The 20,833-nt window shown below is 43.4% G+C and overlaps 1 protein-coding gene across 2 annotated transcripts in view; it reads left to right on the plus strand.

Annotated features, from left to right (window-relative positions):
- The window catches only part of LOC132959501 (interleukin-1 receptor accessory protein-like 1), a 221,972-nt gene that overhangs the window by 90,052 nt on the left and 111,087 nt on the right, over positions 1–20,833 (plus strand). For both annotated transcript variants that reach the window (XM_061032573.1, XM_061032572.1), the window contains exons 4-5: positions 10,833–11,019; positions 11,869–12,022. In XM_061032573.1, coding sequence (XP_060888556.1) covers positions 10,833–11,019; positions 11,869–12,022 — 341 coding nt within the window. The remainder of the gene's footprint in view (positions 1–10,832; positions 11,020–11,868; positions 12,023–20,833) is intronic.

Here is a 20,833-nt window from a genome sequence, read left to right on the forward strand (position 1 = left end):
CACACACTATTCAGAGCCTGGATGCTTGTCCTTTTTACTCGCTGCGATCTCGTACAAACACACAGATCATCACGCGTCGTGAACACATGACGAGGGACCGCTCGCGCCACATACATCGGAGTGGAAGGCAGCAGATGAGCGAGCTGGAGCTTCAGGTCGAGGCGTTTCAGATGCCGAACCTCGGGGACCTCTTTCATATGCAGAGAGGAAACATCTGCACTGGCAGACTGTCTCTTACTGTAGATAGATAGCAAACACACACACACACACGGGTACTTCCAGGATACCTCTGACTTCTTCTCAGCCGATTTGCATGTCATAAGCTAATTCCTGCTATTTAATACCTCTGACAGCAGAGCGAGGGGGTGTGGTTAAAATCCTGCCAGAGAGAAGGAGAAGCCCGGAGTAGACGTTAGGGAATGTTTTTTTTATTCGTATCTGTTAAGGGGCTCATAATGTGTCCGACTGAAATTAGGACTATGCAAAAGCCGTTGGAACACTTGAAGGGGAATGTAATCTTTCTAAAATGCTGCAGCTTTGCCGCACACACGATCGGTGGTTTTTGTCGCGTAAACCCCGTTTCATCCAGCCTCACCTGACTCTCACCTTTAATCTTGTGAAGTTCAATCAGCGGCCTGCTCTCCGCAGACTTCAAAGTCTGTGACGCTCGATTCCCCCCCCCTCCCCCCACTTCTTCACCTTCCATGCACGAACGCAGCCTGAATTAGCGAAGCAAGCTGATTCCATGCATGTTTGTTTCTGGTAGTTCTCGTACAGTCTTGTGCTGTTTTTTTTGGAACTTCATGGATTATGTTCCCGACGTCAGTTTAATTTCTGACAGTTGAGACTGAAATAGTTGTCATGCTCGGGGTCTTTGTCAGTTTCCTTTGAAGTAAGGTGCCCCGGCTTGACATTGACCGTGAAGGACGTATACCATCAGTGGTGTCCAAACAATATGGAAAAAGAGAACCACTAACCAATGAGAATTAGTCCTGTTGAGGCACCTGAATGTGTACAGCACTGGAGTCCAAGTCAAACCCTAACCCTAACCCTAACCCTACCCTGGATTTAAGGATGACCTGATTCCATCATGGCGTTGTATCTCTTTCTAGAGCTTCATTCTAACTGCCGCAGAAATGTCAAAACTGACGTCCACATCCACCGTGCATCGATCGCCGCGGCAACCGTGCGGGGGATTACTCCATCAGATTAAGGAGAGATGTCACAGCACGGGGAGGATTCCCACTGCTTGGCAGGTAGCTAATGGTTCACCTTTTGGCCCCCCGATCACCAGTGTTGGCGTGCCGCCACGGTTCGGGCTTATTAATGGGTTTCCTGCATGTTCTGCGACGCCGGAGCTGTCACCAGCGAAAAAAGGACGATGGGAGCGGAAGATGCCACGGGGAGTGACTGTGCATCTCTCTGAGTGTGTGTGTGTGTGTGTGTGTGTGTGTGTGCTCCCATTGGTTGATTTAAAGCCCCGGCTTGCTGCACCTCACCTGGCACCTGCGCACACACACATACAAACACACAGAACAACAAAGTCTCTCTCCAGCCGCTCCAGACTGCAGCCATGTCGACGGTGTTAGTATTCGCGGGCAGGAGTGCCTGGTGATCTCTCAGGGAAGTGACAGTCAGAATGGGCCGTCTGGAACACTCTGTCATTCAGCCCGAGTCAGGGCCTGTCCAATTGATCCAGCCCGGCTGTCAAAGCCAATGAGAGACGCTAGACTAAGGAGCAGGAGGGACGCTTTGTGCTGCCAGGGTTTATGGATGATGTATCATATAAGGATGGTGTTTGTGTTATAAGCTACCTGGCAGGAGACAATCAGTAAGCTGTGGCTCTGTGGAGTCGCCTGCAGGGCTTTAACCACAAGGTCCTGATGAATGTTTATTAATGGAGTTTATTAAAGTGCCGCACGTTGCAGAGGAGTATATAGAAAAGATGAAAAATAACACCTTTCTTTCCTAATATATTAAACACCCTGCTCCCCTATAACTTTCATCTTGCGACTTGCCTTGTTTCTTGCTTTTCGAAACTTCAGGTGATGCATAAGTATTTTGAAATAGTTCCCTTCTGATTTAACCGTTTAAATGAGGGCTCCGAGGTTTTCAAAGCAAAGGGCAAAAGACATTTCCTTGGTGAAATTGCCTTCACCCTTTGATTTATGGTTTGAAGTTACAGATAACCAAAGCAAATGGTTTGAGTCACAATTCAAGCTCAATACCTGACAGGTACACAGCAGAACGGAATTCCATTCATCTCGCTGAAGATGCTGAAAACTAAACAACATGAATATTTGTAAAGAATGTATTTCTTCTATCGGCATTGGCAGCTGGATCACCAGCAGCCATCTTGCCAAAAACAAAGTGACAGTGTATGGACAGTTGCTCCATACCCTGCTGAAGCACCATTGCACCCTGTGGTGCATCAGCAGGCTAACTTGCATTCAGTGTTAAAACGTAACATGATGATGATTTGCAGTTTAAAATTCATCATCATCATCTCACCTCGTTGTATCAGAATGCTATATGGGATTTTTTGGGGCCGAAACCGATTTTAGGGAGCGAAAAAGTCCCTGTATCGATATATTGGCCGATATTTTTCCGAGATCTATCTTCGATCTTTATGGATAGATGGATACATTTAGATATACACTCAAACATGTATTGCTTTGATCCCTCAAAGGCAGTTATCGAACTCTTGTGGAAAAGATTTACAGAGGAACAAAAGCCTTTATTGGCCAGAATAACACTGAGTGCACTGAAACAATCATTTTACAATTATAATTAAATACTATTTAACAACAAATAATTAACTTAAATTAAATAAACCTTGTCATTATCGGCATATCAGATATAAAATAAGCCAATACCGATAGTCACTTGATATGGTAGTATCGGCCAAAATGATCGGCTGGTCGATGAATTGGTCAGGCTCTACTTTGCTCAAATGTATTTTCAAATCAAAGTCTTAAAATGTTTCCTGTGGTGGCGCCGCAAAATAGTCCAGGGATCAGCAGCACATTTTTATACAAGAGCGATGAACATCTGTTTCAAATGTTCCATTATATTTTAAAACGACTATTCAGGGATTTCCATCTTGGTGGTTCGGTAACTAAATTCAAGGTTCTTCTAGGAATTCTTCAAAGTCCGTGAAAGTACACATAATATTTGTCGAGTTTCCAGCGGTGCAACCAACCAACCAATATCAACTTACAGACAGCCTGACTGTCGGAGTCTTTTGCAGCCCACACAGACACTGTGATGTGTTTTGTGTGTGTGTGTGTGTGTGTGTGTGTGTGTGTGTGTCTTTCTTCTTTGTATCCGGCAGCAGCTGTTTGTCCGGGGGAGAAAAAGTACGGTTGACTTTATCTGTGATGTCTATAATGAACACAGAAGAATTACACAAACTTCAACAACAGATCCTTTATAAAAAAAAAAGAAGTGTGCACAGCGACAGAGAAGCAAGGGATGATGGGAGAAAAAGGGACATCTTCCACATTGCTACTGTACGCTGATAGGAAAGAGTGGTTGCCAAATCTCTTGCAGCATTTATTCTCAGTGCCCAGGTGGGGTTTTGGGTAATTGTTTGATATGGATTTGCCAGGCTGATTCATGCAGCAGCTGAGGCGTTATTGATGAGGTTCCCCTGTATTCACTATTCTTTACACCTGTGTAGACAGAGACTGCTCTGTGTTCAGCCTTTTAGTTGGCTCCGTTTTTAGCGGAGGCTGTTTTCCAGCAGCCATTGTCTGATGATGTATGGACTGCTGTTGCGGTTCAGTCCACCTTGCACACTGCTTCATTCAGCTGTGTGATGTTGTGCTGTGAACTTGGACGGATATTCATTACGGGTGTCTGATGTTACTGTGGCAGTGTCAAAGAAGAGCGCACATAAAAACCATTCCGGGTCCAGTTGCTGGATATAAATGTACTTTTCTTTAACGCTCCAAATTTATAGTTTGGGGGTTCTGCATTGGTGCTTTTTTTATTTCCTTCTTTAACTCTCCCATCCTCCTTATAGCAAACATCTTGCAACAAACAGCTGAGTGTAAATGGAGCTGCTGTAGGTCGTTGTGTTTGCAGTGAGTTTGTTTTAAACCAGTCCAAACGTAAAATTAGCTTCAGCATGATGTCTGTTTTTGTACATTTTGGAAACTGAATTGAGTGTGTGCATATTTATAATGTTTTTAATAGTCAGTGTAATTCCACCTCTGCTTTAAGGTATTTACAGCTGCTGGTTAGTCCTCATAGCCTCTTTGTCAGTCAGCTGGATAACCCCTTTTTCGAGTGAGTTTCTTTAGTTTTGTGAGCTGCCGTTCTCTTTTGTATTTTGACGCTTATTCCAGTAAAGCTGAGCTGGAAGTGAATTTTTCTAGACTCTTTTTGGATTTTGTTTGGTTCTCCAAATCTCCCAGACTGCGGGTAACATCCTGATTAACACCATTAATTGACATTAAATGCACTATTCTTGGGTTTTATTATGAATGTAACAAGATCGACTTTTGATTTCAGTTATATATTCTTTTATACTAGATCAATTACTGTGGTGTTTTTTTTTAATCACCTGTATGCAAAAGGGAATGCAGCATGATATTTCCCTGGACTAGGTAAAAGAAACAACTCTACTTTAGCATGCTAGATGAATACAGGTTATAATTATCCAGTCGCTTTGTTAGAATTGGCTAACACATGTTATATCCAAGCAGCCAGACATGTGCTCATTATGATGCATGTTGGCTGCTCTTTATAGAAATTGGAATGTAAGTTTTATTCACTCTTTGCCGCCTGCATTCGGGTCTCAGCCATTTCCAGTGCCTGCCCTTCACACTCCCTCTGATTGGACATTTGTCCCATGCTTGATTCCATTTGATTAAGCTGAGCCCAAATGGCTTCTGGATACAGGGAGACAAAGGACTGAAGGTTGGCGGTGGGGATTTTATTCTGGGAGACACTCAATCCATGTCACAATCTATTCAGGGTTTTTGAGCAGAAATTCACTTATGAGCATTTTTCATTTATTTTTAAGACCTTCTGTTAATCCTAGACATGTGCAATACATGGAGGGGGTGTTATACATCAACAAACCATTTTTAACATACCATGGCGTCCAAAAATAACACCAATATGACATATTTCCACCCTCCCAGCTGAGGGATTTTATTCAGCTTCATCTCCAGCCTCGCCCCCGATATATCCTGCCTGTTGGCTCTCCTGGTCCACGCTGAGCGGAGGAAGTCATCAAACAAGATGCCAACCCGTTGCTATCTGATAGCAGGGACACTGACCTTCTCTTCCTCATATCTGATGGCGGTTTTTATCCGCCAGACAAATGTCAGAAATACCATTCCCCAAGCACAATCACTTTGGCACCACGGCCAACTTTTCCTCCTCCCCTCCCTTCCCCCTGGACCGTGGACTCTGGGGCTTCTCGCAAGAGATCTGCAATACCAAGCCATCAGTCAAACTGTGATGTGGGAGGACTCCCAGCTAGCCTGAATCCTTAGGGTGACAGTATGATGGAAAAGTGGTAAGACCTTGGGAGAAAAAGCTTACTAGACTATTTGCATTCTTTGCCATATATTAACATAGCAATGGCTTTTGTTGAATAGTTATGTATTCTTAAGGAAATTATATTTATTTGTATTCTATGCTAACATCGGCCAGTATTATCGGCTGGCCAATAAATCGGTCGGGCTCTACTCGATTCTATGCCTCTATGACTCTAAAGATATATGCATCTCCTAAAGAAGCAGCTTTAAAAAACTTGTTGAAGACAGACCTTTCATATGCAGAATGACTGAAGCTACTTTACATTGCATGCTCCAATATGGTCCGTATGGGCTTCTGTACACTCAGAGAAAAATCCCATTCCAAAAGCACCGCTGAGACAATTTGCGTCTGTACGGCTGCTCATACATTACACCCAGATAGCCTGGGGACCAATGAATAAGGTCATGACAGAGTTGGAGAGAGCACAATGGAGACAAATTGTTTATGCTTGTTATGGAGTCAGGTTGGTGGCATAGCGATGAGTTGAGGGTGCCGTGGAATGGAAAATGAGGTCCCTGAAGGCATCAACTAGGAAATGAATGAATAATGCGCCGAAGAAGGGCTGCTGTCAGTTCGAGGCACACAACTCGAGGGAAGGCTTGGAGGAATCCTCTGACTTGTTGCGAAATAAGTTCGTTTTATGGTAGTTTTGGGGATGAGATGATTGCGTTTTTTGCAGTTTTGCAGTATTTGCATTGAGAGAAGAAGTTTAATGGTGCTCTTTAAGCATTGTTAAAGGAACTTGGGGCCTTTCAAAGATTGCCCACTTCTTATTTTTCAGCCAAAAAAACAGACACTTAGCAGAGGGAATAAAAAAAATCCAAGCACCATAGATAAAGCAGAAACTCTGCTAGGCTGTCTTTATTTGAGAGTTCGTACGTGTGTGTTGGTATCTGTGGAGTGTGTAGACAGGAGAAGGCGTGCGTTTTTCACAGCGTAGCAAAACTAAATTATCCGCAGAGGTGTGTGTTCCTCCCTGGGAAGAAATTGTGTACTACAAGACACAAGGAGAGAAAAGGGCGGCAGAGACAAACCACGAGCAGACAGAGGGAGAGAGAGAAGAGGGGGATGAATTATAATTGAAGCAGGAGTCTATTGTTCCAGCATGGGAGACAAGTGCCACACTCTTAGACAGAGGCTAAGTAGGAGCAAGTTGGCCTGCAGTCAGATTTGGGGAGCCGGGATGCTTAATCATCGCGGGCAAGGGTGCTGGAGTTGACAGGTAAAATATGAGCAGGCGCTACAGGTAGGAGCTCCAGACTTCCCACAGCTCGCTGTGACCTTCGCTCTGAACATAAATTATGAAGGGGCCGTAAAAAATACTGATTTAAGATAACTTGGCCAGCTCTATCTTGGTCTGGGTTCATCTTTGGAGTCCAGTCTCTTCCTACACCACTGCTCCAGTTGAGCCTTGGACTTGTCTTGGCGTCGTCCTGATTTGTTTCCGGCCTGTCTGAAGCCATCGCGCCGACTGTCTGTAAAGGGGACACGGCACGTCCAATCATGCCACACCGCATTAACTCCTGCGTATGTGCTCTCTCATCCCACATGAGCAATCATCTCTGATCTCAGGTATATGATGACGCAAATAGCAATAAGATGGATAGTATGAGTAATTTCACTTACTGCTTCCATCTACTGCTGCTGCTGTTTGATGTCATTCTCTTGAACCTTTGCTTTGTTGCTTGCTATGAATATAGTATAGTATAAGATCGCAAAAAGAATCAGGCACAGTGTGTTGAAGACTTAAGGGGCTCTGAAAAGCCAGTTTTGTGCAGATGGTTGGTGTAAATGTAGCAAAAAGTGTGCAAAAACCTAGAAGTGTGAATGTAGCTTCAGCTAGCTATCTTCAATATTAATCACTGAAACACCAAGTATGGGAATTTCATGCCTCCAAGTATCTGAAACAAGCCAACGTATTCCTTTCTTCTTCCTTTGTTTTCCAGCTGCACATGTGCATGTTCACCCGCCTTTACATTATTAAGGCCTTTACACATCAGGGGCGATTTATCTACGAGGGAACGTACAGTAGATGGCGGGAAGATTACATAAAAATGAGGTGGTGACTTTTAGTCGAATGTGTCCATGGCTGGATTTACATTTGTTTCCGTTGAAACCAAACGTCCTGAGGCAATGCTACCGTACAGCATCTTTAGCTCGATCTCTGAAGGGTTAACATCAGTGGCGTCTTATTACACCGCCTTGTAATGACATTATCCCGAGCTAACCTTACATCGACCTTTAAACTTCCTGTGTGCGCCTCACTCTTGACGACTCTTTCAGATAAAGTTAGCTGTAATGACTTATCAGCAATTATTTCATCTCCCAATTTCTATTAGAGAGGAGTTATTTTAATTAAGAGATTCATTAAGTTAGTTCATTAATTCCCCCACAGGTGCCGCCGATTCTCGAGGGACCTTGGAATCAATCCTGCTGCCTATTATTTAATATCAGAGTGCACACATACTGAGTCTAAGGGCAGGTTGCGCTTGGTTTTTGAGACGGTAACTTTTGGGATATATGGCACCAAACTCTTGAAGTTGACAGTTGCTGCATGCATAAATCTAAAAATAAACGCATGAGTTTAACCACGGCCTAATCCCATGAGTACCCTGCAGTTAGAGGCTGCAGTTTTCTCCCACAGCTACACCAATTATAATCCTGCCAGCACACTGTTTAGCTGCTAAATGACCAATTGCACATAATGTCCCTGCATTGGCTGCACATTGCAGCTGGAGTCCTCCGCCTGTCCTCCAGCTGTATACAGTAACTGTCAGCCTGACACTTCACCCAGCTGATGCATGCAGGATGCTATCTATCATTGCCACGACATTGCATATCCCCTTCGGTTTGACACGTTTGACAGACACCCTCGCCCATTAGCGCCATGCTATCACCTAGCTCGTTATGCAGTGCGCAAGAAGTTTCCCCACGAGCTCGGTTGGTGAAATACATCTGAGTCTCCAGAGTGGGTGCGGCGGCGGGTGGGATCATTTTCCCTCGGATTGTCTTCATGAATATTAGTGAAAAAAAGCTCAGGAGGCTCAAAAAGGCGCCGTGATGGATGTGAAATGTTGGAAAGACAACGTAGGACAAAGCGTTGGCCCACGCCATCGATCACCCATTGGCGAGCAGACGACACAGACTCCCTCTCCCTCTCCAGCATGTGTGTGAGTTTATCAGCGCTTCCCAGAATATTTAACAGGCAAGAGGGCGCCCCCGTGGGATCTCATTTGCACAGGTGTCCATCTGGTGGAAGTTGTCTCGGATAATCTCCACATCATGTCACATTTGCGTCCCGCCTTGGTGAAAAATAAAAAACTGCACACACCCCCCCCCCCCCACGCCGGAGGCAGAGAGCTCGGCACTGGCCAGTTCGAAGGGGCCGAGGGGATTGTTTGCAGACATTGTAGCAAAGACCAGCGTGTGTTCGGCTAATCCACGAGGCAGTTAATGCCGCGCAATTATGTAAGGATTTAACATGTTTGTAATTGTTTGTTGGTTCAGCTCAATTTGTGTAACCAGCTTTAGTTGGGAAAATTAGCAATGAGATTTTGCTAAACGCTGCCAATTTGTTTGGTCTCTTAACCAGGAGGGATTTTGCTGCTGCAGTCATGCTGGAGTGCTTGTCAATGTGACAGTCTTATTAGCCAGTTTGGGGCAAAAAGAAAAGGTGCTCTTATTGAATTCATTGATCATCGCGGACCTTCTTCTGTTCCCCCAGCCTTTCAAATAGCACAACTTTCACAGCTGATCAATGTGCTAATTGATTGCCGTGTTCTGTTAAGAATTACTCAAGCAGCAGATCCAATCTCAGAATGGCGGCGGCCATTAATGAAAGGAAGAGATAGGTGTAAATGTCCGCCGCCGTATCCTTTCCTCCCCTGTGACTGTGGAGCAAACACAGCCCCGTGCAGGAGTAGATCTGATCCGGATCACCACAAGGTTCTTTATGCACATGACAACCCCGATGGGTTTGGTATTTACAAGACGAGCGTTCCCAATAGATGTGCGACTGGAAAGCAGTAAAATGAAATGTTTATTCACCAGTATCCGCCAGCCCAGGCGAGCGTGAAGTCTCCGAACGTTACAAGTAATCTCACATTTTACGCACGCTCTCCTGTGTGATATAAATCCTCTTCTTCACGTGTGCGACCTCGGTGGTTGCAGTGCATCAATTGTGGCGAGTCGTTTTCTGCTAGCTTGCGCTGCGTCTGCTTAACATGTGAGAAACAAAACGGCTCAATCAATCTTCAGGAGCTGTTGACATTCAGAGGTGTCGTTCCATATTACCTCCCGTGTCCCCGCTCCTTTTACACACACTTGTACACTATTCACACACACATTTTAAAGCTCCTGTGAGGAGTTTTTCACCGATTATGAAACAGGCTGATATTAATACTGATGCCTCTAAATGACTTACTACAGCAAAAAAAGAACATCAGCAGTTAGATTTATTATTTCAATACTGTTATTATTCATAACTAAAATGGCTGCAGGGGGGTAGGTGTCAGACGAGATGATTCAAATTCACAGCAAACATGTGACAATAAGTGATACAGATCACTTCAAAGACGGCAGGAAGAGACTAAAACACGATTTACACAAATTACAGACGAGCAAAGCGACATGTACTACTTTTGTCCACAGGGGGGCGCCAAAATCAGCACAAATTAAAAGTTCCTCACGTGGGCTTTACATTTTTCACTAATAGTTTAAAGAGGTAGAAGAATAATGCACTTTTAGTGTTCGTACTTCAATGAGTAAGATGTAAAAACAGTACACACCTGTTACTGGGGTTGTAATCAAGACCACAGTAACCGATACCAGAGTGCGCCGAGACCAAGACATTTAGGGATCGCAACCGAGTCAAGACCAAGACCATAAATATGACTGATAAATCATCATCTCGTGTGTCACTCACAAGACCGATTTCGAGTTCTGTAACCCTACCTGTTACGTCCCCATGATGCAACATATTTCAGATCATGACTCAGCATTTAATGACCTTTTTTTTTTTCTCAAACTGTGAAAAAGTGATTTATTTGCTTGCCACGACGTTTCTTGCTATCTCCCTCTGCTGAATTCATTGTTTCAGATGAAATCTAATGAGCGATCCTCGCGGAGATTCTGATCGCACAGTCTCTGATTTTTATGTGACGCCGGAGATTGGAGCGCTGGCAGCTCGTCTCTGCGGCATCTGGCAGGACTTCAAAAAAACGACACAAGCTCATTTAATCTACCCACTGATTCATTAACTTTTGTTATCCTTGCAGGAACTCCACATACTGCATGAAGGTTTCCATGTCCCTGACGGTGGCCGAGAACGACACGGACCTCTGCTACAACTCCAAGATGAGGTTCTATGAGAAGGCCGAGTTGAGCAAAAGCAAAGACATCACCTGCCAGGGCATTGAGGATTATATCCAGCCGGGAGTGGAGCCTGAGATCGTGTGGTACAAGGTCAGATACGCCTCGTAGTACTTCCTGTTTGCAGAAATAACACCCTCACTTTTCATTTAAGATGTGTAAGATGTCGTCTAAAGGCTTTTGTCTGCCACCTGAAACTCATCACACACATCAATAGAAACAGATCCTTTGAATGGAAATGAAAAACGAACTTCACGGTAAGATACTGTATTTATACAAAGAATGACCTCGTTAAGGTTAGCTTTCATGCGATCTAATTAGCTTCCAAATCTGTCCTCTCTTTGACTCCTCAAACTGAAAGACAGACAAAACTCAATCTGTATCCGGCACACAAACACATTTCTTGTTTCCACCCCGGAGGAAGTAGCGACGCCCACTTTCCAACCTCCAGCGTCCGACTGAGCCGACAGGTGAAGAAAAAGCGCCCTGGATTAAGTGGCCGCACCGCATCTTCGGTTTCCCACTGAATCAAATGAAAACAGCAGATAATGACTGTGGGCTCCACACCCTCCAGTTATTGGCTCTCGCTCTGTCGGTTGGGGGCCGATTGAATTCTGCAAGGCCTGTCTTGGACCGCGGCTCGGAAAAGCAAACCCACGGTGCCCCACTTTCCTTTTGCCTCGGGTGTTCTTTTGGCCCAAAATCTGAAAGACCTCGGCTGTTTCTAAGAGCCCATACTTACTTTTTTTAATCACTACCTGCATGTTGAAATATGGTCTTTAATTCAATCCCAGTTAGAAGTCAGGCGGTTGTGGATTGTGTGCTTTCCCTTTGGTCCTGAATATTTTGGTGAATGAGGCCCAGTGTTTTCCCACCTTTTTGACTCCGACCCATTGTGTTTACCCCGTGCTCAAACATCTTTTTCTGTCTTCTCACAAAAAGGAGTGCAAGCCAAAGCAGTGGAGACAAACCATCGAGAGGAGGAGGGACACCCTGTCCATCAAGGAAGTACGGGAAGATGACATTGGGAATTACACCTGCGAGTTACAGTTTGGGAACTTTGTGGTGCGGAGGACGACTGAGCTGTCCGTCACAGGTAAGAAAACAACTCTGACTGCACGACTTTGGCTGCTTTCAAACGCTTGCATTCAGTGAAAGAAGCACGAGGAGGATGAACGTCAGTAGCAGCTATATATTTACTGCATTTCAAAGCTCAAGGATTTGCACAGAAGGATATCCTCATTGTTCCTCAGGCCTTTGTGTATGTTGTCTGCTGAGTGTTTTCTACAGATTGCACATGTGACTTCAGGTTGTTGTTGTTGTCGGGGGGGGGGAGAATCCGCTCTTTTAATGCTGATCCGTGCACCTTTTACCAACGCGTCCAACTCGATAACCCCGGCGTCTCTGCGACTCCTAGGCTGCTTTAATTGCTAAGTAGTGGAATTCACACATAGCCTCTTCAGCACTTTTTTTCTTGGGGCTGTTGAAATATTTAAGCCTGAACCTAAAGTGGGTGACAGATTGCTTGTCACTGACACTGTCACAGCCGGGGGTGACAACAGCATGCACTGTGGAGAGAGAGAGAGAGAGAGAGAGAGGGAGAAGCCAGACTTTACAGCTTCATTAAACTAAACATGTTCTGATACCTCGACTCCAGGATTGGCTGATACCAAGTTTCCCTCCAACCGGGGATCAAATGTAACTTTTTAGATCGACTGTTAGGCCAAAAATATTTTCCATCCATCTGTGAGACTTTGCTAGACACCATGTTCATAGAAACCAGCCGTACATTTACTTTAGCCCTTTAAAAAAAAAGTTTTTTTTGTCATTTTGAGGTTTTTGTACTTTGTTTGTGTTTTTTCTATTTTTGCTAAACAAAGGGGGCGGGACAAAACAGATGGATGTCAGCGATACAGCTATTGACAGTCGCCCGTCAGGGACATGCAGAGATGCTGCAAAACCAAAGGTGGTCTTAAACTGATCGGGGGCACCTCCCAGCAGCACCCGATCTCACTCTTTTGTTTAGCCAATAGAGATTTCGACCTGAATTTGGCGGGGGCGAGTTTTGGACCCAACCTTTGACACTAGTATGATTTTAAAAAAAGCAGAAAAGTGTTTTTTATTGGTTGTAATTATTATTTATTTATCTAACACCCCTAGGCTGGATTTTTAACAATACCACAGTTTAATAAATACATTCCAAAAGAAAATAAAATAAATATGCATCCATCAATACATTTTTCTAATATGGCAAAATCATAAAAAAAAGTTTTCTAAGGCTACCTAGGAAGAAGCTTTCTTTAGTTAGCAGCAGCTCAGCACTCAGCCTCTCTGATTCAAAAGATAAACTGTTTTATTCTGTGTTTTTAATCATTTTTAGTTTGAAGTTTCCTCTGCCAAGCTTTGACCTTGAAGAATAGTCAGAGGAATCATACACATCACTTACTGTACAACTGTTCCTTTAGAGGCTCACAAGTTCAAGGATGCAGGAAAGAAATCAAAAGTAAAATGAAGTTTTGGATGAATGGAGGGGATGTTTCGCTTCTGTGCAGCTTCCATGACACGCTGAGGGTTTGAAGGCCAGACGAGTGTTCCCTGTTAACAGCAACATGATCACACAATACAGCCCTTTAAAAGACAGAGAGAGAGAGAGAGAGAGACTCCAGTGATAGCCTGAGCGAAAGTCATAAATCATTCTCTCCCCAGCCTCAAAATGCCATCCAGGAGGAAAAGTGTTAATCTCTCTATCTACTTTAGAGACATTCAGTGTTTCCAAACAGGTGGCTAAAGATGATTGATGATTCGGCGATGGCCGTAGAAGCGACGTTTGTGATACTTTGGAAAGAAATATACTCGTCCTCCTCTTTCTTCTTCGGCTTCAGTAACTGTAGCTGTGAGCGTTTCACTATAATTCTTGGATTTGTACAGTGCATGTTCCCTTTAGAGAATAGATGGATGGATATGTGTTCATTTGATGGTCTGATTTAGTACAAAGTAGAGTCTGACCGATTTAGATATCGGGCCGATATCTAATTATCAAGTGACAATCTGTATGGGCTACTTTTGACACAGATATGCGCCGATATTACTCGATTTATTTACCAGTCAAACAGCATTTCATTTGAGTTTCATTGACTTACACAAGCAGTTCTCTTCCTGTCCCTAGCAAAGCGTGCAATATGAATAGCAAGTTACTTTCAAGTTGAGTAATAATAATAATAATAACTTTATTTATATAGCACCTTTTAAAAACACAGGTTTACAAAGTGCTTTGACAAACAGCAAAAACAAGAACAAACTAAAGCAAACACAGAAGAACATAAACAACAGCAAGAACAAACAAATGCAAATTACTAAGAATAATTAAATATAGTGTGACCATAGTGAGTGACCATCTTGTCTTTGTTATAAATCTTGTACACAAGTGTTTGATAACTACATTTGAGGAATCAATGCAATAAAATTATATCTCTACAGATCAGACATAGATCTAAGATATCGGCCGATATATCGGTATCAGATTTTTTTTCTTCCCAATATCAACATCGGCCCAAAAAATTAGATATCGGTCGGGCCCTAATACAAAGTAGTGTGTGTGGAGAAAACAAAGTGATATATTTTCTTCTCCGGTCCCTCTGATTAACAATTCATGATGAAGGAGTAGGCTACAAAGTGGTGCTGTTTTTTAATGGTAGACTTAAAATCAATGTTAGTATGCACAGCGCAAACAAACAGTTTGACCCACATTGACTTCTATTGTAAGTCACAAGCTGCACTTTGCCTCCAGGTAAAAAACTGTAATGTACATTTTCACTGGAGTGCTTTTTAATCTTTAAAGAGCACTGCCAGTGTTTACTCTGAGTGTCCTGCTTTCCTCCAGAGTTTTGGGTTCTTTCCTTCAGCAGCCATGATGGCGGTGCTGATGATCCTAGCTCCTCAATTCCTTTGATCTTGCTTCTATTCTGGTCTCCTGTTGTTGCTTCAAGACACATGAAACACACTCCACTTCCTATAAGTCAGGAGGTGTCTCCGTGTCTGCATGGTGTGTAAAAACCGTGTTCACAAACTGGTTTGACTTCCAAGCTGTTGTCAGTCTGCGTGATGTCACAGAGTGATTGTGAGGGAAAGGTCCTGATTTTAATTCTCACTTCTTGTGAGTGAAACTCTCTTTCTTGGGATTTAAATATTCAGGAAATGTTCAAGTAATTCGACCATTCTCCATGTTGAAAGTTCTTGTACTTGTACTTGTAATGTGACAGACATTGACACTTCTATTTTAAGGTGGAACGTTTACGTACTGTGCCTTTAAGAAGCTCTATTCCTGTAGTTTTTTTTTTTGTTTATCTCATTTCGTTTCCCCGTGGAGATCTGATGTTCAGACCTGACCTTTCCATCTTTCTTTTTTTTTTAACACATGAACTAAGTATACATGAGCCTTGATGTAATATCATCATCAACCGCCCACAGATAATTCCAAATTCACCATCAAAACGCTTGCAACTCCCCTCTTTATCAACAGCCCACAGGCCCTCTCACAGCAGTGCGACGGGACAAAAGGTCAGATACCATTTGATTATAATGAGCAGCGCTAAAATCATAATGAGCTCCCTCGCCGAGTGATTGGAAGCGACAGTCGCTTTCAATGAAATTTGGGGTTTTATGACTTCCTCTGTAAGGTGCACCGTTTGATGTCTTCGATTAAACACGGCAGGATAAAGGAGCCGTGATGAAATGGATATATACGGGGGAACAGCAACTTTGGTGTGTAAAATCGACTGTCAGTGTAGCTAATGAGCTGGGACTGACGCCGTTAACCTGCTTTTCTTAGCTTCAAACAGCAGGCGGGCGCTGAGGAAGTGAGGGAAGGATTGAAAACAATCTTGACTATATGTTTCCAAAATGTGTCTGCCTTCCTCCTTTAACTGACGGATGCATTAACCTTATATATTTATCATGTCCCTGGGTACCACGGTACTTTGGCAGCTTTGTTTCTTAATGCAGCTCTTATTGCTGCGCTCTCTTTGAAGGTCTTTTCAGTCTGGCACATTCAAAAGCAATCCCTCTAAAATGAACAATACGTTCTTGTAGGGTAGCAACGCTCTATTTCAGTTTCTTGCTTACGATTAAATGTTCCTGCAGAGGAAACTGACTGGTTGGAAATGTAAAGGAACTTTTTTTTCTTTCTGCTTCCTCAGCTCTACCACCAGCGTGCTTGAATGATGGGAAACTTTCACCTCGATGCGTTTACTGCCGTGCATTTATAAGCTGAGGACTATTCTCTGCAAATGTAGACAATGCAGAAAAAAATTGACAACTTGAATTTCAAGTAGAGCGCAAAAGCCCATTCATGAATTCATGCAGACTCTTGAGAAACCACAGAGACGAGGTGTTTGCTAAATGCATCAAAGACACAAATAGGGTCGATAAAACGGCCATTACTTTTGAGATGCCTCGAACGATATCACTGTGTTTCATCATCATGAGGAATTCAAATCAGATCAGACATCTAAAGACACTTTAAAAAAGTCTTAATAAGATAATGCCCTGGGTTCAGTAGTTTGAAGTTCCTGCTCTGTTACACGTTTGAGGGATCAACACAATAAATGTGTATATTTATCTCTGCAGATCGAAGATAGATATCGGCCGATATATCGGCATCAGTTTCTCTCATCTCATCGGCGCAAAAATGCATATCGGTCGCGCCATAATTCTGCATTGTCAATTTTGCTCATAAAAGAGGACCTTAAAATTGAAATGTAACTACCACAGATATTTGTCATCAGCCTCTGACGAATCGCCTCTGACAGTGGTCACAACTTGTCAATCCCAATAGAACCACATCCCTAAAACAGACCCAGCTTTATTGTGTTTTATAATCGAGAGGGGACCTTGAAACCAGTTACTTTAAACTAGTAATTGAGAGCATAAATTATATGTTTGCTTTGTTAACTATGAATTTACTCAGTTGAAAAGTAGACAAATTTCACCATCTAATTCCAAACAGTAGGGTCACCCCCTACTGGCCGTGAGAAAAACTTCATGTTTCAGACACTCGCTCATTGGCTTCACTTTTCAGACCCTGAGGATCTTTGCACTTTTGCCGGCCACTTTTTTTGGGGCGACTTTCTACTCGCCTCTTTTAATGAAGTGTGTAAACTCCCCTGTACCAAAGGGTGATAATGCTTACCATGCTGTCTCACCGTGCTGCGCTAGCAAGCTAATAAACTGAAATGATCAAAACAAAGCAGTGCTGAAAAGGCAAAAAAAGTCATCACGCAGCAACACAACTTGGAGTCCCTTTAATATGAGCAGAGAGGCTTCAGGGGGAAACTTAGTTTGCTTTCTTTTCAATATCGGAATCATTAGATTTTTTTTGTTGTTGTTGCTTTCCGACGTGGCACATCTCACCGATAATTTATGCAATTCAGTCATCATGATGAATGCAGTGAAGGCTGAAACATATTGATTTAGTATCTTAGAGTCGAGTCTATTGTTCTCCAGGAGCAGCTAAATGACTTTAGTTTTGCTGAGTTCAAATGGATGTGGCGTTTGTTTTGGTGCTAGACAAGAGACACAAAGAAAGCTTGTGGCACACCATCAGTCGAGCTTCAGCAACTTGAAATATCCATATATACCACAATCATGTTGCCATGGCATCCATCTCCTCATTAAACTCATATTTATGTACCTAAATATGAACCGACTGCTTTTTCCAAATCTGTAATCTGCAAAGTGTATCTCCTGCCAGCACCATTTGGTGGCCGTTACCAATTTCCTCTCCAGCTCTCCAAGAGTTGATTCATTAACATATGAAGGAGGTTGGGATATAATCACTCCTTTAATTGATGGAAGATAATTAATCTGGCCAAGGTGCCGGTGGCAATGAAGATGACGCACACGAGTGTATTCAGAACGTAGAACCCCATTTCTTTCAGTTTCTCACAAAGTGTAATCAGCAGGTGCTTGATGAGGTTTATTCGTTTTTCTATTCATATCATTATCTTTGATTTTTTGACACTTTATTAGAGAACATCCTGATTGATAGAAATGGAGCTTGTCATTACTCTGAGGCGTCTGCTGTGATTTGAATTCAGCCTCTCCTGCTGTGGCCGATGGTGCCTTTCCACTCTGATGGACTGGGACTTATTTATTATCGCATGGCATGTTAACTTTGACTTGTATTCCAGCTGTTTGATTGATATTTGTGGTATTGCCTCATTAAAATTTTACAAATACAGTAGATTTTTGTGATGAGTACCCAAAGAGGCCTAACAAAGAGTAACAACAGAACAAATAAGGGTTTGGGGAGTAGGGTCTAGGGAGTACGGTGTGGGAGTAGGCGGTAGGGTTTGGGGAGTAGGGTGTATGGAGTAGGGTGTAGGGTGTGGGAGTAGGTGGTAGGGTTTGGGGAGTAGGGTGTAGGGTGTAGGGTGTGGGAGTAGGTGGTAGGGTTTGGGGAGTAGGGTGTAGGGAGTAGGTGGTAGGGTTTGGAGAGTAGGGTGTATGGAGTAGGGTTTAGGGTGTAGGGTGTGGGAGTAGGTGGTAGGGTTTGGGGTGTAGGGTGTAGGGAGTAGGTGGTAGGGTTTGGGGAGTAGGGTGTATGGAGTAGGGTTTAGGGTGTAGGAGTAGGGTGTAGGGAGTAGGTGGTAGGGTTTGGGGAGTAGGGTGTATGGAGTAGGGTTTAGGGTGTAGGGTGTAGGGTGTAGGGAGTAGGTGGTAGGGTTTGGGGAGTAGGGTGTAGGGTGTAGGGAGTAGGGAGTGAGTGTGGTCCGCCAGGTTATGGAGGGCTTTGTAGGTTATATTAAGAAGTTTGAAGTGGATACGCTGTGGGGAAGGAGAGCCAGTGGAGGTTATTATGAAGGACGGGGGTGATGTGGTCACGGGTGCGGGAGTGTCTGGTGCTGTGATAATGTCTCATGATGCATAGAAAAGCAGAAATGAAAAGGATAGACCCATTAAAATAACACAATATGTCTGTGTTTAGAGTGCATAGCTGCCAGGCTGTAGAGCACGTACTACATGACTATAGCCTATTGAATGGGCAGACCCCCAATAACAGTGTGGGTGATGGAGCTGTGCTAATTACTAAGCCTTTACAATAGTATTTCCATTACTACATTTTTGCTAATCCTTAATCTGTTTCCGCAGTAAACAGTTGCTTGTTGACACATTTACCAGTTTAGGATTCATTAGCACTCAAACATGTCTGATAAGCCAAATATCCCCTCTTCTGTTGGCTTTATTTGACTGTCGTCTGTCGTTGGGTGCTTTGCGCAGATCAATGGGTTGTTACAGCTGGAACATGGCGGTTTGTATTCTTGCTTGGGAACAACACAGACTGTAGAAGACGTGGACGTAGGGTCCTGGTACCAACAGTAAAGCCAATTTGGAAATGCTTCAGCTGCTGCAAAAAAATAAACGTAATGGTCTCAAGTCTTCTTTAGTACAGCAGGATTATCATTTTGTAAATGACGGTCCCATGCAGAGTTAAATAGACAATAAAGCAGTTCATGATAAGGGTCTAGGCTACCTGTTGTTTGCTAAGTGACAAGTGTTGAACTTTACTATAAAAACACAAAGGAAAAAATTGGGATCCCACTTCATTTCGGTGACCATAAAGTATAAATGCACCCTGCTTACCAAGCTAGTGTTTATAACTAAGCATTGGATAACCCCTTACTTCTCATCCAAATATTGCTTTTGTCCCCCATCCCAATCAATGGTAAATGCCAAAACGTTGATTTGAAACTTGAAAATGCAAAACCCCATATGCATATATCTGAAGGGATGACTGCTAACAACACTTCATACGCAGAGTAAAAGTGCAAAATGCTCTTCAAAAGTCTGCATTCATTTGAATTTCCGAGCTTAGTCGGGATAGATGAGGTGCACGTGGTACAAAGACGGGAGACCTGTCGGTTCAGCGGAATGTTTACCAGCGTGGCACATTTAGTTTACTGTCAGCTACACTTGAAACTGAATGAAAGAGCTCTTCAAACATGATAGATGGCATTTTGATCAGTTGGAGTGATTTTGTCCTTGATGTTTACTGCTGCTTATTTTTTCCCCAAATCAAATACCGCAGAAGTGGCTGTGGAGAATATGAGGAGTATAATCCATGAAACGTTATTCTGTGTTTGCCGGTTGGTGTTGGAGGAAAAGAAACCCGAACCACCAGGGTGAAGACCATCTATTCCAGCACCCTCCCTTACAGCCTTAGCATTGACCTGGCCATTTGTCACATCCCACGTCTGCCACACTCCAGTCATGACCACAAATCAATCCGGAGCTAAAGGAACAACCAGAGGCTTTCCCCCTTTACTACCAATTATGGAAAAGTCTCGAGCTGGGCTTTGCGCACCTCTGAGATAGGACGAGGTAAATGTTTGAAAAGAGAGATTATTCACAAAGGAATAATCCAAAGAAACATTAGTAGTAGAACATAATAAAGCCTCATATTTTCCTGGGCATCTCAGCTCAGCACCACAGCATCTCTAAAGCTGTGTCCACTTAACGACCTGGAAATCACATGACCGGCAATTTACTCCTCTTAATGGCTGCAGGAGGGCCGGAGGTTATGAGCAAATGATTTTCCCAGAAGGCGTCACGCACCGGCTCACTCACTCGCCGCTTTATTAACAAGAACGTTTGAGTATTACCCCCCCCCCCCCCCCCCCCTCCGCCCCCCCCTCACTTTCAACTCATTAAACGTGTCGCTCATGTGAAGATTTCCCCCACCACTGACCATCCCACATGTCAGGATTTAATTCGGTCTCACGACATAATTGGGGCTCATTTATTGGCGGAGAATTAGCGCTCTTTGCCGCCGCAGCTCTTATTTGCGATTTAGCCTGATGAGGCGGTTGTATTTTTAGATCAGAGTATTTTTCTCGTGCAGCTTTGATTT

This window comes from Labrus mixtus, chromosome 24 (assembly GCF_963584025.1).
Source record: "Labrus mixtus chromosome 24, fLabMix1.1, whole genome shotgun sequence".
Lineage (NCBI taxonomy): Eukaryota > Metazoa > Chordata > Actinopteri > Labriformes > Labridae > Labrus > Labrus mixtus.